Source organism: Phyllostomus discolor, chromosome 8 (assembly GCF_004126475.2).
Source record: "Phyllostomus discolor isolate MPI-MPIP mPhyDis1 chromosome 8, mPhyDis1.pri.v3, whole genome shotgun sequence".
Taxonomy (NCBI): Eukaryota; Metazoa; Chordata; class Mammalia; order Chiroptera; family Phyllostomidae; genus Phyllostomus; species Phyllostomus discolor.
In genome coordinates, this window is record NC_040910.2 from 101,613,622 (window position 1) to 101,637,816 (window position 24,195).

General features: G+C 50.5%; 1 protein-coding gene across 1 annotated transcript; it reads right to left on the bottom strand.

Moving 5' to 3' along the window:
• Nucleotides 1-16,970: 16,970 nt before the first annotated feature.
• Nucleotides 16,971-17,347, bottom strand: LOC114504293 (transmembrane protein 230-like). Its single transcript, XM_036034450.1, has one exon. The coding sequence runs from the start codon at nt 17,345-17,347 to the stop codon at nt 17,000-17,002; it is 348 nt and encodes a 115-aa protein (XP_035890343.1). The 3' UTR covers nt 16,971-16,999.
• Between the last annotated feature and the right edge of the window lie 6,848 nt (nt 17,348-24,195).

Below are 24,195 nucleotides of genomic sequence, written 5' to 3' on the forward strand. Positions count from 1 at the left end.
TGGGCGGTTCCCAGTCGGTGTCACATGAGGTGCTGCTGGAGGTTCTGTGCACATACAAGGGAGGTGCAGGGAGGACTGCCTGTCCACATGCAGAAGAATAAACTTGGTTCTCTACCTCAGATCATATATAAGAAGGAACTCGAAATGGATCTAAATGCAAGAACGGGACCTATAACACTCTTAGAAGAAAACATAGGGCTAATTTTTATTTATTGATTGGAGAGAAAGAGAGGAAGAGAAAGAGAAAGATCGATTTGTTGTTCCACGTATTTATGCATTCCTTGGTTGATTCTTGTATGTGCCCTGACTGGGGATGGAACTTACAACCTTGGCGTATTGGGTCGATGCTCTAACCAACTGAGCCAGGAATAGGGTTACATCTTTGTGGTTTTGGATTTGGCAATGGATTCTTAGATATCACACCCAAAGCATAAGCAACAAAAGAAACAAAATAGAGGAACAGGATGCTATGGTCTGAATGTTGGTGTCCCCTCCAAACTCACATGTTGAAGTCCTAATCCCCAAGGTAATGGTTTTAAGAGATGGGACCTTTGGGAGGTTATTCGATCATGAGAGCAAGGCCCTCAGGACTGGGGTCAGTGCTGTGGAAGCTAATGAGCAAAACGGAAACAGAGGCAGGAACACGTGGGACAGACTGACAGCTGTCCAAGGGGAGGGGCGTTGGGGGACTGGATGAAAGGTGAAAGGATTAAGCAAAAAAAAATTATATGTATATTTATATGCATATAATTTTCAAGTTCAAGGCCCAGAAGGCTCTTGCCCAGCCCTGCCAGCACCCTGATCTTACACTTCCAGCCTCCAGAACTATGAAATATAAACTTCTGTTGTGTATAAGCTACAATTTTTATAGCAGCCCAAATGAATTAAGACACTGAACTTCATCAAAATTTAAAACTATTGTGCTTAAAAAAAAAAAAACAACTTGTGCTTCAAAGGACATCTTCAAGAAACCTCCAAGATAACCATAGAAAGGAATGAAATATTTATAGATCATACCTCTGATACGGGATTTGTGTCTAAAATACATAAAGAACTCTTACAACTCAATAATTAAAAAGACAAACAGCCCTGGCTGGCATAGCTCAGTGGATTGAGCACGGGCTGCGGCAAACCAAAGCATCGCAGGTTCGATTCCCAGCCAGGGCACATGCCTGGGTTGCAGGCCACAGCCCCCAGAGACTGCACATTGATGTTTCTCTCTCTCTTTCTCCCTCCCTTCCCTCTCTAAAAATAAATAAATAAAATCTTTTTTAAAATCTTAAAAAAACAGACAAACAAAACCCAGTTTAAAAATGGGCAAAGGATCTGAATAGAGATTTCTCCAAAGAAGACGTACAAACGTCCAATAAGCACATAAAAAATGCTCAACATCACCAATCTTTGGGGCAGGGCGAATCCAAACCACAGTGAGATGCCCCCTCACACCCGCCAGGACGGCCAGAACCGAGCGGTCAGACACGTGAAGACAGACAGGGCAGAACTGAAGCCACCATGCACGGCGGGCAGGAATGTAAAATGATGCAATGGCTAAAAAAAAAAAAATAATAAGTCTGGAATTTCCTCAAACAGCTAAACACGGAGTTACTGTTTGACCCAGCAATTCCACTCCCAGGTATACACCCAAAAGAATGAAATCATGTATCCACACAGAAACTTGCACATGAATATTTATAGCAACATTATCCACAATAGTCCAAAAGTAAAACCACCCCGAATGTCCACTGGCTGATGAACGGATGTACGAAAGGTAGCTAATCCACACAGTGGCTGTTACTTGGCCACAGACAAGGAACGAGGCACTGATACACACTGATACGGATGAACTGCGAACACACACTGCTGAGTGAAGGAAGCCATTCACAAAAGGGCTGCCTATAGTGTGCTTCCATTGATGAGAAATGTCCGGGACAAGCAAATATCAACAGAGAGCAGGTTAGCAGTTGCCTAGGGCTGAGAGGGAGACAGGAAGGGGCACAGGGGGAAGTGAGAGCTACAGGTGTGGAGTTTGGGGTGGGGAGATGATGGAAATGTTCTAGAATCACTTGCAGTGATGGCTGCCTGACCCCCAATGTACTGTAGACCATTGAACTGTATACCATAGATGAGTTTATTGTTGATACTCGACTTATACCTCAATAAAGCTGTGCAAAAGCAGATATAAAGGGAAGGGTATGACTTTATCATCACATTCACTGGGGAAGTGCTGGGTTATAGAGGGGACTGTTTTTTGGCTGGGGGGGGGGGTGGATAATTCTCTGGGACAACATGCATTGCCAAATTCCTGGAGTGGATTAGAATATGCAGTATTTCCCAAAACCTTGACCGTCATCTGACCATGGAACCATCTTCAGGGGAACCTCTCCTAGCCTCTCGCAAAACATTGTCCACGGAGCCCAATTTGGCAGGTTTGGCTGCGAGCCATGGGGAGCCGTGGGGGCTGGAGCAGGGGTTTAAGGGCCTGGCTGCTGCTGCACCCGGAGGGAAGAGGGGCTGTGTGTGGGCGGGGGGGAATGAAGCAGGGAGGACGACCCAGGGGCTTGGGTCCAGCAAGGTGGTTGAAAAGCACTTGAACAGACGTTGCTCTAGAGAAGATATAGATCAATGGCCAATACGCACTTAAAAGTGCTTAAAACGATGGTCAACATCTTCAGTCATCAGGGAAATGCAAACCGAAACCGCAGTGAGATCGCTTCATGCACACCAGGCATGCAGGCGGGGATGGCAGGGTCTGGGCATGAACTTGGGGGTTACCCCCTGCCCCTCCCCCCATAGCTTCTAAAAGGGTGCTCCCCCCACCTCCCTGGGCTCTGTGACCTAAGACCCAAGGACTCCCAGCCTCTGTCCCTGACCCAGACTGCAGTTCTGACCACCCTGCTGCTTCCGGAGAGGATGCCAGGGGCCTTCGTCCATCCGAGCCGTGTGGGCTGTGTTTATGTCCCTCTTCCGGGAAGCGGGATGGGCACCAGCCTGGCCGGGCCGGAGGGAGGGGGTGGGCCCGTGAGAACCCCGTGGGGAGGGTAATAGGGGGTGGGAGCAGGTTGGCCTGGCCAGGGCCAGGCAGGTTGAAGCAGGATCTATCTGGTCCCAGAGCACATTATTTCCCACACACCCTTCCTCCCCCCAGGCACTGAGAAACATACTCCGAGTTCAGGGCCGAGAGAACCTGGAAAACTTGACCCTTAAGTCTTAAAAGTCTTCATCACAGGGCTAACATTTATTGAGCCCTTACTCTCTGCTTTCTCCCATGCTGAGTGCCCTGTGAGCATCAGCTCATCCGAGCCTTCAAACAACCCTGTGCAGTGGGAACCATTACTATTCCCACTTTACAGATAAGGAAACTGAGCCCCAGAGGATTGCAATAACTTGCCCTGCTATTACACAACAAGCCGTGGGGCTCTCATGAAAAGAGATGAGATATCCAGTTGTAGACCAGGGTTGGAAAAGCGGGCCCGACTGCTCTCTTCCCAGCCCCGACCCTGGCTTCCCTGCTCCACAGCCTCTCCCCAGGCCCTGGGCGTGGGGGCAGAAGGCTCCTTCAGCCAGCTCCCCGCAGCAGGCGGCTGGCGGTTCCCTCCATTCCCAGCTTCCTGGTGCGCGAGCTGCTGACTTCCTCAAAAGACACCTTGTCTCAATCTGAGCCGAAGAGAGGAAAAATCAGGGAAGGTTAAGGGTTGTGTGTACCCCTCCAGGCTCCCGGGGGGATGGGGAAGTGAACCCCCAAGCTGAGCCCTTTCAGAACCAGTGACAGCCTTGGACCAGGGTCCAGAAGAGCAGGGTGAGAGGGGCCACTGTTAACTTTCCAAACGTCGGACAGGGTTTGTTTCCGTCCCAAGGCCAAATACAGGGGTCCCGCCAGGACGGAAGCTATGTTGCAGAAAGAACTTCCCTGAGGATTGGTTCTGTGCCCGAAAGACAAGGCTTGGGGTCCCCGGGCTGCAGCTGACACTAGAGGTGGGGGGGGGGGGCTGGAGCGGAGCTGCCCTGGGCAATGAAGAAACGGTGTTCCGGTCGGTGGCTGGACCTGGCTGAGGGCCCAGCAAGCTGGACCCCAGGGTCTTTGATGCTGATCCCAGCTCAGTGGCGAAGGGATGGACGTCATGGCCTCCTTCCCCTCTCCACCCCCTGCAAGCCTTCTGCGCCTGCAGGAAAGAGTCGGCTGTGTGTGGAGGGGTGGGCACCATTCACTCCCCAAATATTTACGGACTGTGTTCCTAGCGCTGGGCCTACAGCCAAGGCCCTTGGGTCAGGCCCTGACTGCGTCCATTACTCTTGTCTCACTCAGGCAAGCAGGCCCTGGACACAGGGAGGGGAGGCGGGAGGAGGCGGGAGCCTGGCTCGCCCTGCTGGGGGGATGGGCCATGCAGAACAGTAGCCTTGCCTGCGGATCCCTCCCACAGCCCACCCGCCTGGCAGGAATCTGGCTGCATCCCAAAGGCTGGAGCCTGCTCTCGGAGGAGAGGCTGAGAAACTGGAGGCAGGGAGGAGCCCTCCCAGGCGCCCAGGATGGGGGTGGGGGCAGTCGCTCATCTTTCTTCCCCTGGCTCGGATTATCCAGCCCCCCAAGAGCTGGACTGCCCCAGGTCCAGGCTGGGTCAGACAAGCTGTGGCCTGCCTGACATCCTGGGCGGGAAGCAGTCCCTGGAGGCAGAGCCGACAGGAAAAAATAATGGAGGAGCTTGACAGGGGTGGGGGCTCTGCCCTGGGCCTGTCACTCCCTTGCTTGACAAGCAGCCACCTCCCAGAGCTCACCATCACGTCACATGCACACAGCAGCTCTTAGACACACACCCAGGGCTACCCGCGGGTATGGAGTTAAGATACCGTCTGGACCACGTCCCGGGAGCCACCCAGCGTAGCTCCCTCCCTCCGGAGCAGCACACAGGCAGCCTGCCCCACTCCCAGGGCCCTTCTGGGGCCTCCTCCCTTGCCCCCTCCTGTGTTGCCATCACCCCCCTCTGCCCCCTTGTCCTGTCTCCCTCTGTCTCTCTCTCCGTCCTCTCTCTCTCCTTGTCTTTCATCTCTGAACAGACAGGCTGGGGCAGGAAGGAATCCAGGTGCCGCCCACCTAGAAGGGGTTTGGTGGGAGGAGGGGGTCTCGGCCAGGAGAAGTGGTCGTGGTCAGCACTGAGAGCCCAGCCTACCAGCCTTCCGTCTCCCTTCCAGTCCTCGCCCGCACCCCGAAAGGTCTGGGGCGGCAGCGTAGGAACAGACCGCACTTCTCGCCCTCTTGGTGTGGTTTAAGTAGCTAAGCTTGAACTTTAGCCAAGCCTCTCCCAGCCAGGTAAACATCTGCTGCCCTCTCTCCCAAGGCCACACTTCCCAACAAATGCCCCTGAGACTGCGAGGGAGGCGGCCCCACCTGTCTCCTTGCACAGACCTCTTTCTGCTCTCAGCCAGTGCGAGGAGGGGCCGTCGATGGCCTGAGAGACTCCAGACCCCGGGGGTGGGGGTGGGGGGTGGAGGTTGGCGTGAAGGTCTCCAGTAAGGGATGGACCCTCTGCCCCGTCACAGCCCCTCCTCTCCCAGACCTGGGCTTCCCTGTCTGGGACCGATCAGCAGACTGGGCTGGTCTTTCCACACCTTTTGGGGCTCCCAGCCAGGCCAGCAAGGGCAGGTCCACCTTAGAGACAGGGTGTGGGGGGCGAAATGGGGTGCCCGTGGAAGAGCAGAACTGCCTCTTTTCCTTTATTTTAAAATTGTTTTAAAGTTATTTTTATGTTTTTATTCTCACCTGAGGACCTGCTTATTGATTTTAGAAAGATGGGAAGGGAGGGAGAGAGAGAGAGCGAGGGAGACATTGATCATTTGCCTCCAACCAGGGACTGAACCTGCAACCTAGGCACGTGCTCTGACGGGGAGTCAAACCTGAGACCTTTCGGTTTGCTGGATGACACTCAACCAAGCTGCTCTGGCCTGAGCTAAGCTCCCTCTTTTTTCCTTTCTTTTTCCCCCAACCTCTGGAAGACCCTCCCACCACTCCTGAACTCAAAGGCTCCCCACCCCCTCGGGAAATCTTCTAGGAGGAACTGACCCCTCTCTGGTTGACTCACCAAGTGCTGGTGAGCACCTCCTTGGGGCAAGCTTACTCGGGCGCCTCGGGGGAGACCCAGAGGGGCCCCCACCTCTGTAGCTCAGATGTCAGTCAGTATTAAGTGGGGAGACAAGGCAGAACAGGCCCCCCCCTCAAGGTGGCGGCTGGGGTGGCCTATGTTCTGGGAGGTTGGGGGGTGAGGATGAAGAAGGGGACAGTCTCTTGGAGGAAGGCATCAGGGATGGCTTGCTGGAGGAGGTGGCTTTTGGAGACAGGCCTTGGCAAGGAGGAACCTCTCTCTCGGTGTCTAGGTCCACCCCTGGAGGCCCCTCACTCCCGTCCTGACCAGAAGCCTCCTTAACCACTGGGAGCAAAGCACGCTCCACAGCCTCCCGCCGGCTCACCCAGGGCACCGCCTCTTGTCTGCAGCCCCTACCTCCTCCACCACGCCTCCCAGCCTGCACCCGGAGTCTGGGATGGAACCTCTGCAGCCCCATGTGTGAGACGGAGTAAAATGCTGCCTCTCATGGTCTTCCTACTGATGCACTGGGGTCATGCTGCCAACAGTTCCGTGAGAAGCGAGGCCCGCTTGACGTAACCCCTCTGGACACCTGGGCCCGTGGGGAGGCAGCAGAGACAGCAGAGGGTTGGGCACTCCACCTTGGGAGAGGGAAATGAGATGCTGCAGGTAAATGTCCTTATCCCCCACTGGCTGTAGGGGAGCTAAGGACCCCTGGCCTTCAGTCTCAGCTCCCCATCACCAGCTGCCCCCAAGGTCAAGGTCACTGTTCCCAGCTCTTCAGGGCTGACTCTCTCCTGGAATCAGCATTTAACCCTTTGTTTCTTTGGGATCTGAATCCTTCCCCCCAAGGACCGGCCTGGAAAGGGGGTTGAGAAGGGGGTCTCTAATAGGACATAACCCCCTAACCCTGTCTCTGTGAGGTTTGGAGAGAGGGTTTTAACCCCTCACCATCTCTCGGGACTCTGCAGACAGCCTCCTCCTCACCCGCCTTCACAGCCAGCGATCGGCAAGTCTCTCTGAATCTCGGGACAAAAACATCCTATCATAGGGATAGCTTATCCCCTTGTCTTGTTGTCCTAAACCCTGGTGCTGGGACTACCACGTGCACAGGGTGTCGGCTGGGAGGGACACCTCCGACCGTCTCCCTGCAGGTTCCATCTGCCCCCGGGGTCCAGGGGTGCCTGGCTCTAGGGCAGACCCTCACGCTCGGTCTGCCCTCAGGCTCAAGGATGCTCAGCTCTGGCCGCAGACCTCTGGGTCATTTGGGTTGGGGACGCCCTTCTCAAACCTTCCCCCCGCCACCCACACTCAGCTGTTCTCATCCCTGGGATATCCTCCCCTTTTCTGTGGTTCTCATCATGGGCAACACTCCGTTGGCCCTGCCCAGGGACTCCCCACCGGGATGTCTGCTTAAGAGCGTGCAGGCTCTGGGACTTACCGACCGAAGCCCAAGCGCTCGGTTGTCTGTTGCAGTGCTGCCCGGCCTCCACACGAACTGGGCGACCAGGATGTCCGGCCCGTGGACAGGTTTCTTCACTCCAGTACTGTCCTCCAAGTTGACCTTTATCGTTGCCTTCTGGATCCCGTACTTAGGTTTTGTTCTCAAGAGCAGGCAAGACTCTAACCTTCAGCAGGAATGCTGGGGATTCCAGGCCTCTTTCTCCTAACCATGCCTCTCGGTCAAATTTGCTTCCCTCCAACCCTCTCCCCCGCAGACTATAAAACACAAAATACCCTGAGTTGCCTCTCTGGAGACCTGGGCGCTGCTCAGTCCTGGGAACTGGGCCTGCCTCCTGATGCAGAGAAAAAAGTGGCACCTTAAACCCAAGCTGCTTTGCTGCCCCTTCGCCTGATGCTTTAACACCCTCTCCCTCCTACTGACCCACACCTAGGCCCACGGGCAGGGACTATGTCCACAATCTGCAGGAAGTATTTCTAGAAGAAAAGACTTTCATCCCTATACCCCAGAACCAGAACAGGTCTAGGTCATTAGGAATAAATTCATCTCTAGCCCCAGCTGGCATAGCTCAGTGGATTGAGCGCGGGCTGCAAACCAAAGTGTCGCAGGTTCAATTCCCAGTCAGGGTACATGCCTGGGTTGCAGGCCATGACCCCCAGCAACCGCACATTGATGTTTCTCTCTCTCTCTCTTTCTCCCTCCCTTCCCTCTCTAAAAATAAATAAATAAAATCTTTAAAAAAAGAAGAAACTTAAAAAAAAAGAATAAATTCACCTCAAAAACCAGAGCGGGGAATAATAGGACATAAGCCCCCTTTTCAGGCCCTCTTTCCCAGAGCTGGCTGAACCCCATAAAGCATGACTGACCCTAATTGTTTTCTGGGCCTTTATGCTCAGGGCTAGAAATTTACTGGAAATGCCTGGAAGCTGCCAAGGCTCTGGGAACCCCTGAAACAGGACACACCAGACCGCAAGGACCACCAAACCCTGCACTCAGAGATGACATTGAAACAAGCTGCAGCCCAACAGAAACACCCTGCTCCACGACCACCCCATTACCCAGTAAAAACTCAAAGCCCTAGCCCCTCCGTGCTGGGCTGGTGCATATCTTCACACCCAGCTTTTTTCCTCCCTTAGAAAGGTAAAAATTAAAGAACTTTGCCCTCTGCACTCGCTTCTCTTTGTGAATTCGTTCACAGCTTGTGTCACCCGCCACCCTAATAGTCTCTCCTTCCAGCCTTTGGATATCAGTGAGGTGAATCTCTGTGGCCTCCTCTGACGACATTGGCCTTTGGCCACACGTCTGTGTCTGTCTGGCTGAGAGGGGCTGAGCTTCTGCAGCCTGCGCCAGCGCAGGAAGGAGCTTGAGGGAAGTTCACTGTCAAGGACTCAAACCATATTGTGGTTTTAAGCTTGAGCCCCCCACCCCCTGCACCCTGAAGGCCCCGGGTGCTCCCCTTTCCCTCTGATTCTGGCTTTTGCCGAACTCTCCAAGTCTCTGCGTCTCACCTGTGGGCTGTTGGCTCTGTGCTTTGTCAGCCCAGGTGTGGAATGCAACCCCCCCCCCCTTTAATTCCTCCTTAAATACTATTCAGCCGAGGTAGTGAGGCTAGAGGATCGTTCCTGAGGGGTGGGGCTGATGGAGGAGGGAGGAGGCCTACTGAATATAAGACACCACCGATCTTCAAGTGCTGCAGCGCCCTGTCCTCACAGGGCCGTGTTTTCATCTCGCCCGGGTTGCTACCTACCCTCTGGTTGGTTCTCAACCACTCCTCTCTCTCTCTCCCTCCCTCTCTCTCTCTCTCTCTCTCTCTCTCTCTCTCTCTCTCCCCATCTCCTACCGTCTTGTTGGTTCTCAGCCACTCCTCTCTCTCTCTCTCTCCCCCCCTCTCCTACCGTCTTGTTGGTTCTCAGCCACTCTTCTTTCTCTCTCTCTCTCTCTCCCTCCCTCTCGTTCTATCTCTTCTCCATGCTTTGCTTCCCCTCATCCCACATCTTCCGTCAAGAACTCTCTCCTGAAACCCAGCACGCTCCCAGGCTATTAGCTGGAGCCACACTTCTCTTCATTTCAAATCCAGAGAGAGCCCAGCAAAGTATTTTCCCAGGCAGAGCTCCCTCCCTCTGAGGAATTCTGCTGCCAGCTCTTACAATAGCAAATGTGATTTTTTTTATTCTTTCCGATCCCCTTAGATGGGAACGCTGAGCCCCCAAAGAGAAAATGCCTTGCCAAGGGCCTTCCACAGTGAGCAACAAAGCAAGAATAAGAATCGGGGACTTTTACTGGCCTCAAAGCGGTGGCAGACTCTAGGCAAGCTAATGAGTCTCTCTGGACCACTATTTTATTGTATTTTATTGTGCTTGAAGGTTTTATTGAAGTGTCACATACAGACAGAGGAGTGGGTGGGTTTTCACAAAACACACACATGTGTGTAACCAGATCCAGACTGAAAAACGGAATACTTCCAGGGCCCCCCACACTCCCTCGGGCCTCCTCCCCATCTCTGCTTTCCCCGGAAGGTTAACTACCATTCTGACTTCTCCCCCCTACACAGTAGTTTTGCCTGTTTTTGAACTTTCTATCAACAGAGCATATAATATGTGTTACTTTGTATTCTCATTAAGCTTGTGAGATCCATCTGTGTTGTTCTCGTAGCTGCCGTCTGCTCCTTCCCATCGCCGTATAGTATATCGACATAGGACTGGGCCTCCCCCTACTTATCTGTTCTACTGCCGATGGGCACCTGATTTCCTTCAGTTTGGGGCTGCTGACCACAACGCTGTGGTGAACATTCTCTTGTGTGTCTTTGGAGCACAACGCCTGCTTTCCTGTTGGATGCGTGCCCAGGTGATGTAGAATTGCTGGGGCATGGCTATCGAGTATGTTCAGCTTTAGGTGATGTTGTCACACAGTTTTCCGAAGTCAGTTGTGCCAACTTACACTCCCACCAGCTGGGTCCCGGAGTGCTACAAGCTTCGCACTCCTGCCAGTATTTAGCAGTGTCAGTCATCTTCATTTTAGCTCATGTGGGTTTTGCATTTCCTTGGTGACGGGTAATATCACACATCCTCCCATCTGTTGGCAGGTTGTTTGGAAAGCCTTGTTTGTGAGAGGTCTGTTCAAGCCTCTCCCCTGTTTTCTGTTGGAGGGTCCATTTTGTTCCTATTGATCTGTAAGGGTTATTTATATATTCTGGATACAAGCTCTTTGTATTTCTAATAGCATCACCCACTCTGTGTCTTGCCTTTTACTTTCTTTTTAAATATTTATTTATTTATTTATTTATTTATTTGGGAGAGGGGAAGAGCGGGAAAGAAACATCGATTGGTTGCCTCTTGTCCCCAAACTCGCAACCTAGATGTGTTCACTGACCAGGAATCGAACTGATATCCTTTCACTTTGCAGGGACAACACCCAGCCAATTAAGGCACATCAGTCAGGGCACCTTTCACTTTCTTTTTTATCCTTTGTTTAGTTTTTTAATCTTTTAAAGTATATTTTATTGATTATGCTATTACAGTTGTCCCATTTTTTTCTCCCCTTTGACCCCTTCCACCTTGCACCACCCCTCCCACCATAGGTTGGTTCATGTCCATGGGTTGTACATATAAGTTCTTTGGCTTCTCCATTTCCTATACTATTCTTAACCTCCCACTCTCTATTCTGTGCCTACCTTTTATGCTTCTTGTTCCCTGTGCCTTTTCTCCCATTCTTCCCCTGCCCCCACCCCACTGATAACCCTCCATGTGATCTCCATGTCTGTGATTCTGTTCCTGTTCTAGTTGTTTGCTTAGTTTGTTTTCATTTTTGTTTTTTGAGGTTCAGCTGTTGATAGTTGTGAGTTTGTCGTCATTTTACTATTCATAATGTTGACCTTCTTCTTTTTCTTAGATAAGTCCTTTTAACATTTCATAAAATAAGGGCTTGGTGATGATGAACTCCTTTAACTTGACCTTATCTGAGAAGCACTTTATCTGCCCTTCCATTCTCAGTGATAGCTTTGCTGGATAGAGTAATCTTGGATACTAGCTTTTCATGACTTAGAATACTTCTTTCCAGTCCCTTCTTGCCTGCAAGGTTTCTTCTGAGAAATCAGCTGACAGCCTTATGGGAACTCCTTTGTGGGTAACTGTTTCCTTTTCTCTTGCTGCTTTTAAGATTCTCTCTTTATCTTTAATCTTGACTAATGCAATTATGATTGTCTTGGTGTGTTTCTCCTTAGGTCCAATTTTTTGGGGATTCTCTGAGCTTTCTGGACTTCCTAGAAATCTATCTTCTTCATCAAATTGGGGAATTTTTCCTTCATTATTTTTTCAAATAAATTTTCAATTTCTTGCTCTTCTTCTTTTCCTTCTGGCACCCCTATGATTCAGACATTGGAACGTTTAAAGTCATCCCAATGCTTCCTATGCCTCTCCTCATTTTTTTGAATTCTCGTTTCTTCATTGTGTTCCAAATTGTTGATTGAACTATTGGCTCCCTGTATATATTTTTCTTAATTTCAATTTGCACAGCCTTCACTTATTCCTCTATTTTGTGTCTATACTGAATCATTTCTATGAACATCCTGATTACCAGTGTTTTGGATAGGTTAGCTATCTCCTTGTCACTTAGTTCTTTTTCTAGAGCTTTGTTCTGTTCTTTCATTTGGGCCATATTTCTTTGTCTTAGTGCACCTGTTATACTGTAAGGGGCAGAGCCTTAGATATTCACCAGGGTGGGCTGCATTGTGGGCTGCATATGTGTGTGGGAGGGGTCCAAAAGGGAACACTGATGCTTGCTGGACTCCTGCCCCACTTTCAGTCACTTCCCCTGCTACCCACATGTGAGTTGGGCCCTCCTGGTGGTGATTCCCCTGTGGGTGGGTTTGTGTACCTTCTAGGACCCTGTGGGTGTCTCCAATAAACTCTCCTGTGAGGCTGGAAGTTTCTTACACCACCACAACCTCCACATTTTTTACAGCTAGAGTTTTTGAGACTTTAGTTTCCCGTGTTGGAACCCTGGGTTGTGTAATCTGTCTTGCTCTCCCTGGCTTATCCATAGGCAAATGTGGGGTCACCAGCTGCCACCTCACCTGCCCAGTCTACGGCCTTGCCTCATGTCCTCTCTGACCCTAGCTGCCCATCTCTGCCCCTCCTACCAGTCTGGATGGATGTTTCTTCTTTAATTCCTTGGTTGTCAGACTTTCATACAGTTCAATTTTGTGGCAGTTCTGGTTGTTTTTTGTTTTTAAATTTGTGATTGTGCTCCTTTGGTTATGCAAGGAGACAAAGTGTATCTACCTATGCCTCCATCTTGGCCGGAAGTCAACATCCCCTTTTACTTTCTTAGTGATGACTTTTGAAAAGCAGAAGTTGTTCAAGTTAATGAAGAATAATCCATCACATTTTTTTCCTTTATGCTTAGTACTTTTGTGTTCTGTTTAAGAAATCTTTGCTTATGTCAAAGCCATAAAAATAATCTATATTTTCATCTAGTCATTTTATCATTTTTATTTAAATCTTAATTGATCTGAAATTTATTTTTGCCATGGTATGAAGTAGGGATCAAGATGACTTTTTCCATATGAATATCCAATTGACCCAGCATCATTTATTGAAAAGAAGATTCTTTTCCCAGTATTCATGGCAGTATCATCTGTGTCAGAAATCAAGTGCCCATATTTGTGTGGATCTGTTTCGGGGCTTTCTGTTCTGTTCTACTGGTCTATCTTTGTACGAATACAACACTGTCTTAATACCTAATGCTAGACATCCTCCAGCTTTGCTCTTCTTCAAGAGTGTCTTGGCTATTCTTAGTCTTTTGCATTTCCATATCAATTTTAGAACTTATAAATTGTCACTACAAATTTTGGCAAATTTGTAAAAGATTGTGTTTTTAATCCATTTCCATAAATATGCATTGGAAGTATATTGAAGAACATTTGATTTCTTTTTAAAAAATATTTTATGTTTTAACTTCCGGCCAAGATGGAGGCATAGGTAGACACAGTGTGCCAAAAGAAGGACAACAATTTAAAAACAAAAAACAACCGGAACTGCCAGGAAATAGGAAGTCTGACAACCAAGGAGATAAGAAGAAATATTCATCCAGTCCAATAGGAGGGGCAGAGATGGGCAGCCGGGGCAGAGAGGACTCGCAGTAAAGCAGCGGTGGAGGGTCAGTGTGGGCAAGGTGGTGGCTGGTGGGCCCAGCGAAGCAGTAGATTATGGAGTGGGGCAGGCAAGGCTGCAGCTGGCCGGTAAGGCAGCACCTGGTGGACCAGCAAGGTGGTGGTGGTCCCACATTCATGTGTAGATAAACTGAGATGAATGTCTGGGGAGCAAGACAGACCGCGCAACTTGGGGTTCCAGCACGGTGATAAAGCCTCAAACCACCGATTGAAAACACCTGTGGGGGTTGAGGTGCCGGGAGAAACTCCCAGCATCACAGGAGAATTTGTTGGAGAGACACACAGGGTCCTAGAATGTACACAAACCCACACACACGGGAATCAGCACCAGAAGGGCCCACTTTGCTTATGGGTAGCAGGAGAAGCGAGTGAAAGCCAGCAGAGAGTGGAGCAAGTGCCATTGTTCCCTCTCAACCCCTTCCCTCACATACAGCGTCACAAAGCAGCCGTGTGGGTTGCCCTGCCCTGCCCTGATGAACACCTAAGGCTCTGCCCCTTATACGTAATACGTATGCTGAAACAAACAAAAAAAAAAACAAAAAAGCAAAAACAAAAACAAAAAAGGCCCAAATGAAAGAACAGAGCAAAGCTCCAGAAAAAAATACAACTAAGTGATGAAGAGATAGCCAACCTATCAGATGCACAGTTCAAAACTCTGGTAATCAGGATGCTCACAGGGTTGGTTGAATCTGGTCGCAAATTAGATGAAAAATGAAGGCAATGCTAAGTGAAATAAAGGAAAATGTACAGAGAACCAACAGTGATGAGAAGGAAACTGGGACTCTGATCAACAGTGTGGACCAGAAGGAAGAAAGAAACATTCAACCAGAAAAGAATGAAGTAACAAGAATTCAAAAAAATGAGGAGAGGCTTAGGAACCTCCAGGATATCTTTAAACGTTCCAACATCTGAATTATAGGGGTACCAGAAGGAGAAGAGGAAGAGCAACAAGTGGAACACTTATTTGAACAAATAATCAAGGAGAACTTTTCCCAGTCTGGCAAAGGAAATAGACTTCCAGGAAATCCAGGAAGCTCAGAGAGTCCCAAAGAAGTTGGACCCAGGGAGGAACACACTAAGGCGTATAATAATTATATTAGCCAAGATTAAAACTAAGGAGAGAATCCTAGAAGCAGCAAGAGAAAAGGAGACAGTTATCTCAAAGGAGTTCCCATAAGACTGTCCGCTGTTTTCCCCAAAGAGAATTTGCAGGCAAGAAGCGGCTAGAAACAAGTATTCCAAATCATGAAAGGCAAGGAACCTACATCCCAGATTGCTCTATCCAGCAAAGCTATCATTGAGAATGGAAGGGCAGATAAAGTGCTTCTCAGATAAGGTCAAGTTAAAGGAGTCCATCATCAGCAAACCCTTATTGTATGAAATGTTATAAGGATTTGTCTAAGAAAAAGAAGATAAAAAAATGAACAGTAAAATGACAGCAAACTCACAATTATTAACAACCACACCTAAAACAAAAAGAAAAGCAAACTAAGCAAACAACTAGAACAGGAACAGAACCACAGAAATGGCGATCACACGGAGGGTTAGCAACAGGGGGGTGGGAGGGGGAAAAGACACCGAGAATAAGTAGCATAGATGGTAGGTAGAAAATAGACAGGGGGAAGGTAAGAATAGTATAGGAAATGTAGAAGAAGCCAAAGAACTTTATAAGTACGACCCATGGACATGAACTAAAGGGGGGAATGTGGGTGGGAGGGATGTGCAGGGTGGAGGGGAATAAAGGGAGGGAAATGGGACAACTGTAATAGCATAATCAATAAAATATAATAAAAAAAGAAAATCAAACAACAACAAAATATTTTACGTTTTATTTTAGAGAGGGTGGGAGGGAGAAAGAGAGGGTGCAAAACATGGGCTGGTCGACTTCTGTATGTGCCCTGGGGGAACTGAACCTGGAACTCAGGCATGCGGGGAATCAGGAAGTGGGGCGGCGCAGGGAGGAATCGGGCAGTCAAACCTGCTGAGCTTTTGGTTTAAGGGACAAGGGATGATGTTCAACCAACTGAGCCACACTGGCCGGGCCACACTGGCTGAGCCACACTGGCAGGGGCTACTTTCTCATACTGATCTTATATCCTTGTATCTAGTGACCTTACTACATTTACTTATTTATTCATTTTTTTAGATTTTGATATTTTAATTTCTTTTGAACATAAGTCACTTTTTGCAAGCTAGGAAACGGAAGCAAACTAAGGTAGTCTGGTTCCCTAGGGCTCCAGGCCAAATCTTGTGATCTTCAGCAAAATGACATCACAATACAAGGCGCTAAGAAAAGGGCTGCAAACTCTAAATAACAACCACTTACCTACATTTTCCTTAGAAAACAGTCGAAAGCCCAGTCCTTAAGAGCAATGATATACAAAACACCTTCATCTAGAATGGGTAGAATTCCCCAGATTACTTGATGAACCAGCTCAGAGCTGACCAAGGAGTGATGAACCAAGGAAGTGTTTACATTTTCAAAACTTGCTCTGAGGTTTTAAAGTTCCTGATAGCTCGTAATAAGAAAGCAAGTAAAAGATATTACAGCTGCATCCACACTAATACTGGGTTTTGCCAAGGTCTTCCACTAGACCATGAAGTTAGAGCATAGGGGATAAGATACTTAGATATTTTCAAAATAAATTACTCAGTAATAAGAAAATTGGCATACTGCATTCTTCCATTTGCCACAAGAACAAACTGACAATAAAGACAATTTAAAAGAAATGCTGCCCTGGCTGGTGTGGCTCAGTGGACTGAGTGTCAGTCTGCAAACCAGAGGGTTGCTGGTTCAATTCCCAGTCAGGGCACATGTCTGGGTTGCAGGCCAGGTCTCCAGTTGGGGGTGTGAGAGGCAACTACACATTGATGTTTCTCTCCCTCTTTCTTTCCTCCTCCCTTCTCTCTAAGAATAAATAAATAAATCTTTAAAAAAAGAGAAATACTCAACCCTAAACAGAGTGGTGGCAGCAACACTTCCCCCTATAGAATAACCTCTGCTTTTCCATATGATTAACATTTGCTATTCTTCTATGATACAGGTTCACGTGGAAAAGCTTGTCAGCATTTTGCCTGGGCCAGGAGGTGAAAAACAGAGCATGCCCTACTCAGCTAATTGTAAGCTGTTAACATCTTCACGATGGACCCATAAAACCTGGCCATTGTTTTGTTAAACATCTGCAAACCGCAGAATTCCTCAGCCCTTAGCCAGAGTTTCTGCTCAATGTCTTAAAATTGAGCTCAGTGTCTGTTCCTCGGGGCTGAAGCGGGTACAAGTCATCAAAGTCTGGAATGTCACCGTAGGAGTAACCCCAGCGGCCTTTGGATGCACAGCCAGCAATGCATGCGCAGGTGGTAGACTCCTGGCAGGAACACCGGGATGCCAGTCACCAGGATGGGGATGGCAGTCTGCCCCCCCACCCCTTTGCTGATAGAGCCTGCCAGCAGGAGGCAGTCTACAATAATGAGAAAGGCACCAATCAAAAACAGCACTGCACCAAGCCCAGTGGCCTTATATGGGACCTTAGGAGGATGGCTTTTCTTCAACTGAAAGTCAGTGTAGCCATTATTAGTGCTGGAGAGCCTTGGGTGTTTCGCTTTCCTGATGGGGATTCCTTTAGCCAGGCCGGTGCGAGATGGCATCGGAACGCGCTGACACAGCTAGCGCGGGAGCACCATGCCAAGTCCCCGGCGAGCCAACAGCGCACTCGCTGCTGGAAACAGAGCCGCTCCTGACTCACCCACCTGCTACCGCCCCACCCCACCCAGACCAGGTCAGCGCCAGAAATCCTCGTCTGGGTTCTAATAGTTTTTACGTTTGGGGGGTTTTCTCTGTGCACCATCATGCCATCTACACATTGACCGTTTTATTTCTCCCTTTAGAATTCTCTTAACTTTTTTTTTCTTGTCTTATTGCTCTGCCTGGGACCTCCACTGCAGTGCGGAAGTGGTGATAGACAGATCCTGGGGTGGTCCCCGATCTCAGCAGCAAAGCTGTCCGTGTTCCACTATTAAGCTTCGCGCTGACTCTGCGTGTGTGTGTGTGTGCTGTCTGGAGATCTTTTTCACAGCACTGCTTTTTCAGACACACTTTTCTAAGAGAATGGTCTGAGGAGCACGGGGCAGGGGGCAGGGGCTGGGGGACCCCCCGGGAGGGTCCTGCTCGTCACCCGGAAAACAAAACAGACTTGTCTCCAAAGGGGGAACAACTCCATGACGACTCTGCTCCACATCCTCCATCAGAACTTGGCTAAAACTTCAGTCCAGTAGAGGGGGTCAGTGGGTTCGCCCCTTTGGCTCTGGAACAGGAGGCCAGCGATCTATTTCTGTCGTTCCTCAGGGAAACTGAAACTTCCACCAGGGGAATGACTAATCTCAGGTCACACAGCAAGTTAGTGACAGAGTCGGAGTAAGAATGAAGAGCCAGCCCCTCTCCGGCCACGGCTCTATGGTCAGGATTTGGGAGACGGCCAGAGGGCAAAACAATGTGCGCGTAAGAGTTCCAGGAACTGGACAACTTGGTCCAAGCACTGGGCCCAAGACCCGCAGTCTCTGTGTAAAGAAGGTGAGCAGGCAGCGCCTCCTTCAGCCAGAGAGGAAGGGGACTCAGGGCTCATGGAGGTGGGGGCAGGTGGAAGCGCTGGCCCTCATTTCTATCCCTGTGCCGTTTAGAAGAAGGCTTTGGGGAACTTTCTCCAGGTAGGACTCAGACCATCAGCCTGGAAGGGCCATCGAGGCCAAGCACTTGGACACCAGGAGCTCAGGGATCCCGTGAGTGGGAAGAGCCAATGGCCAGAGAGGGCAATTCCTGGACTGAAGACACACAGCGCGGTGGTGTGGACCTGGGGGCGGGTCAAACCCGGAGTTCTTGGATGCCTGGAACAGAGACAGAGTCCCAGCAGAGAGCCCTGGCCTGGTCCCCCCACTTCCTACAAGAGACTGTAGGGTGACAGAGAGAAGAGGGATCAGAAGCAAAAGAGGAGCTGGAGGGGAAAGAAGGACAGAACAGACCAGAAAAAGAAAGAGCGAGGACATAGACGTGAATCCAAGGTGCAAGGGCCCGGGAGGCCCATGGGGTGAACTGAGCCTGTGGCCCGCGTCAGGGCTGGGGAGAGACAAGCAAACGGAGACACAGAACACCCGAGTCGGGCAGCATTCTCCTCTCCGGCACCCCTCCCCCACCCGAGGGGAATGTGCGGAATGTGATGAGCTGATAAGATTGGGACTCCCACTCCACCTGGCACCAAGCACTTCGGGTGGGGTGCTTTGCCACCCCCACTTATTGGAGGGGATTTTGGGGGCAGTGAGGAAGTTTTCGATGGCCATATCCTAAAGGAGAAGTTCATGGAAGGTCTGAGGGTGGGGTGCTCCTCTTGCAGGGCTAATGGGCCAGCTGCCAGGGCCATGGGCACGGCCAGATGCTTCCCAGCTGAGCTGCACTGTGACTCAGAAGGCACGGGGCCTGGGTGAAGGAAAGGGTTCCCGACTGCCAGGGCAGCAGGGGCAGAGGGGAGAGGGCAGCAAGGCAGAGCCATTGGCTGGCACTCTTCCAAGGAAGCCATCTAGAGCCCTGTCCAAAGAGTGACCGCCGTGGGTGCTGCCCCACCCGCACTGGGTCTGGAGTTCCAGTCCCTAAGAAGCAGAGTAGGGCTCCTGTGGTCCTCATTGAGGTGGGGTCCTGTAGTTCCATCCAAGGCAGTTACTTGGGCACACGGACACATCCAGATGTGTCCTTACCCCTGCCCACCCTGCCTTCCTGTGGCTCCGTGGGTTTCCTCACCTCCGCTGAGAACTTCAGCCCATGCTTGTTGAGCCCTACTACACACCAGGCACTGTGCCAGGTCCTGGGGCTTTGATGGTGAGCGAGGCGGCTGTTCCTGCCTTCCTGAGGCTGTACTTCAGGGGACAGAGCAAATAGCCAAGGCATGGATGACTCCAGCACATGCTCCGGCAGGAAACACCGGCACTGGGAGCCCGGAGGAAGCAGAGAGGGGAGAGAACAAGGCTTGAGAAAGGCGGGCGGGAAGGGTACAGCCTCAAGGCCCCTGGGACCCGGGCTTGCTCCAGGTACCCATTCTCTGTTCCTTGGATGGACATTTCTGAGGCAGGTTGCCAGAACAGAGCAAAGGGAAAGGAGTGTGGGGGGAGCCTGGGGGGCTGGTGGTTTGAGGGTTGACCTGTTTGGAGGAGGGGCAGAGGTAGAGAAAACCTCAGCCCCAGAATCACCATGTGGCTACACCTGTGACCTGCTGCCTGTCTCCCTGAGACCCGGTGGGAGGAAACCCAAACCGTGCCCAGGGCCCACTGCCTGCTGGCTCTCGCTGCAGAACAGAGGGCAGGGGCACCACCCCGCACGGTTGCAGCGGGAACAGACCCAAGCAGCAGCCTGACCCACAGCCACCATTCAGCCGTTCCCGACCCTGGCCAGAGCGCATGACCCGCTGCAGAGTATGGAGAAGTTGTGCTAAGGCTGTAGAACAGAGGCCTCGTATTGGCCACTTTTGTTTCCTCCTCACACCCAGCATAATGCCTGCTGGCGCATATAAGGAGTCCAAAGTGCTTGGGGAATAAAAACCATGAATGAATAAATGATGGATGAATAAACAAATTCATCAGCCAATCTGAGTTCCCAGCAGCCAGAGTTCCCGCCTGTTAGAAATGGGCAGGCCTGCCACCTGGTGGCGATTGAGATAACTGCAGTTCATGGTCCGCGCCCGGCATCGCCCTCTCCCCAGGGCTAACCCCCTGAACGGCAACCACTCACACTGATCCACACACAAAAAAAGTACTGGTACACATATACAACAAGCTGTTACTTGGCCATAAAAAGGAATGAAATACTACCCTTTGCGACAGCTTGGATGGACCTGGAGCATTATGTTAAGTGGGAAACAAGCCAGTCAGAAAAAGACAAGCACCATATGATTTCACTCATATGTGGAATCTAATGAACAAAATGAACCGACAAGCAAAACAGTGACAGACTCATAGATGGAGAGCAGGCTGCCAGCTGGCGGTGGGGGCTGGGTGGGAGGGGGGAGGGATGGAACAACAAAGATAAAAGAGAAACTCATGGACACGAACAACAGCGTGGTGATTACAGGGTGGGGGGCTTGACTGATCAAGGAGGTGGAGGAGGGTAGGGGGGGATAAATGGGGATGGGCGGAGGCTTGGTTTGGGGTGGCGGGCACGCCACACGGCGGGCGACCATGTGCTGTGGACTTGCGCACCTGAAACCTGGATGATTTTGTTAGCCAGTGTCACCTCGCCACACTCAATCAAAAGGAAAACCAATCTTGCCATTTGTGGCAGCAGGGAGGAACCTAGAGGGTATGATGCTAAGTGAAGTAAGGCGGACAGAGGAAGACAAATACCACAGGATCTCACTCATATGTGGAGCCTAAAGAACGAAATAACCAAACAAAACAGAAACAGACTCACAGGTACAGAGGGCGGACTGCTGGCTGCCAGAGGGCAGGGGTGTCAGGGGGCTGGGTACAGGGAGGGCGTGGCACGGATGGGCAGTCACAGAGCAGCCACGGGGATCTCAAGTGCCGCCCAGGGAATACAGTCAGTAGCACTGTGATGACCGTGTGTGGTGCCAGGTGGGGACTTGAAATACTGGTGGAGTCACTTGGTAAAGTATATAATTGTCTAACCACTACGTTCTACATCTGACACTAATACGAAATAATATTGAATGTTAGAAGGAGAAGGAGAAGAAGAAGAGACTGATCCAGAGACCACCTCTGCCCCCTCCCTGCCCCAGCCCACACCACCTTGTTTCCCGGCACACTCCCGGCAGTCTTCTGCCACTTTTTAAAGCCTCCAGGGAAAGAGTTCCTCCCTCACCTTTGCTCCTCGTTCAGGCTCACCACCTGTGGCCTCCCCTTTATGTCCGCCCCCCACATCCTTCCTTGTCCTCGAGGCAGGGAGAGAAGGAGAGGGCCCCCCTCCCCTCACTCAGACAGGGCGGCCAGCCGGAGGAGGTCAGCCTGGCCTGGCAGGAATTCTGTCTGTCTGTCTATGTGTCTGTCTGACTGCCTCTTCCCCCACTTACAGAGGCATTCAGTTGGTTGGTTTGTGCCAGGATGGGTCGTTCACATCTGCTTCTCAATTAATGTGGGGAAACTTGACCTCTTCCTCCTAAGAGGAAGGAGGACAGATTCCAGACTGCTGTGAGGGGCCTGGACAGCCCCAGGGGGCCTCCAGGGGCCCGGAGCCACACTCCGCCATTCACCACACAGAGCAGGGCACGATGGGGACGCACGAGAGCCCGCCCGCAGGGAGCTCAGCAGCTCTAAATAAAACAAGGAAGGGACTGGCCCGGAGAGGGAGGCGAGGTCTGGGCGGGGTAGGGCAGCGAGGTGGGGAAGGAAGGGGGATGGAGGGGTATTTGGGAGGTGGGATCAGTAACACTTGGGAATTGACTGATTGTGGCCCATGGGAGGGTAGTAAACTGAGTAGCTGACGGTGCTGTTGCTAAGAGGGGGAGCAGCGGAAGAGAATGTTTTGGGATGAAGACGGCAAGTTCAATTCCCAACAGATGGCGGCTCAGCTGCCTGTGGGACGTCCAAGGTAGAACATCCAGAAAACTCTAGGACTGCCAGCCCTGGACTCAGGGGAAGGCCTGTGCCCGAACTATGGCTCTAAAGGCCATAAGGGTTCGGGCAACACTTGAACTGAGAGCAGGAGCAGGGTCCCAGGGAATCATCCTGGGATGCCCTGGCTGAGCCCAAGTGCTGGGCAGGAGCAGGAATCAGACACGGCCCCTGTCCTTGAGAAACTCCCTGTTCAACGATAAGAGAGACATGCTAATAGATCATCTCATACAATATGGGAAGTGATAAAGTGGATGCATGTTTGCTTGGCTCCAGGGATCTGGCCAAAAACAATTTAGCGGAAAGCACTTTGGCTCCCCGCCGAGGGGGTAATGGACAGCCGAGAAGGCTTCTGCCTGCACAGCGTCTGTTCCCTCTTCTGGTAAAAGCCCCTCTTTAGGGATCCATCCTCCACTCTCTCGACGTGTGTTTGAGGGAGCTGCCTCCCTCCAGCGCTCCCTTCCACTCTGGGGCGAGTGCAGGACCCGGGCTGAGCCGTTCCCTTTAAACACAGCAAGCAGTTCAAGGGCAAGCATGTGACCCAAGGGCACCGGCTGAGACTCATACCCAGGCCTGTTGTCTGGGGAAGTGCTTTCCGGCTAAGACTGCTGGGAGAGGACCGTGTCAGCTGGGCGCGGAGGGGGGCCGCAGGAAGCCGACAGACCGTGGCAGGGTGGACCCGGTGACATCATTTGAATTCTGTGAAGTGCGTCCAGGGCCTGGCTTTCTTCAGGCAGCGAACCCCTCCCCCACTGCGGTGCACTCTTCAGAGGCCAGTCTGGGACAGAGCCATCCAGACACACACACACAGACAATATAATACGTAACGTGTAGCTGTGTTATGACTTTAACATAACAACATGAGAATAGGTACTTATTTGAAGTTATACGCTATTCTCTATTGTTTTTCTGGTCCATAAATGCTGCTGTTTAAACAAAAGGACAATAGGACCAGTTGAAAGAAGCAATTCGTACTAATGGGCCGTGGGACTGATTAAAAATATACGTGGGAGAAAGATATAACAGTATCTTTGTGACATCTCTCTTTGTCCTCTGAGACGATTGTACAAATCTATTTTAACTCTCGTAAAATTTATTTTTAATTAGCATTGCCATACAATATTTTATTAGTTTCAGAGGTACTTCATATTGATTCAACATATTTTAACTCCTTAAACTTCTGTATTGGATATTTAAATCCTGTTAGTTATATTCTTTTGTATTCTTAAGGTTCCTAAATGTAAGACCTACTGAAAAAGAGACCAGGAAGCTCTGGGCAGGTTCGATTCCCGGTCAGGACACATACAAGAAGCAACCAATGAATGAATAAATAAATAAATAAGCGGAACAATAAATCAATCTCTCTCTCTCCCTCTTCCTGCTCCTCTCTCTCTAAAATCAATACATAAAAAATTTCTAACCTGGCTGGAGTAGCTCAGTGGATTGAGCTCGGGCTGCAAACCAAAGCATCACAGGTTCGATTCCCAGTCAGGGCACATGCCTAGGTTGCAGGCCACGGCCCCCAGCAACCGCACATTGATGTTTCTCTCTCTCTCCCTCCCTTCCCTCTCTAAAAATAAATAAACACAATCTTTAAAAAATTTCTAAAGAGAATATAAATGTAATAGGACAAATCAAACAGATACTACCCATATTTAATTTTTAAAAAGAGCAATGACCCATTTCTCTCTGTCCCATGACATGGTAGGATAATTTGACTTTTTCTGTTTTCTCTCCCAATAACACTCCCTGCACTGCCCTCAGCCTTTACTTAGGACAGCTTCCTTTCCTCTGCAGCAGACCGTTGAACTCAGCATTCGCTGTGACCTACAGCTCTGCTCTTATCAAGCCCACGTGGTGCTGGTTCCTTGCGCTGGTCCAGCGCGATG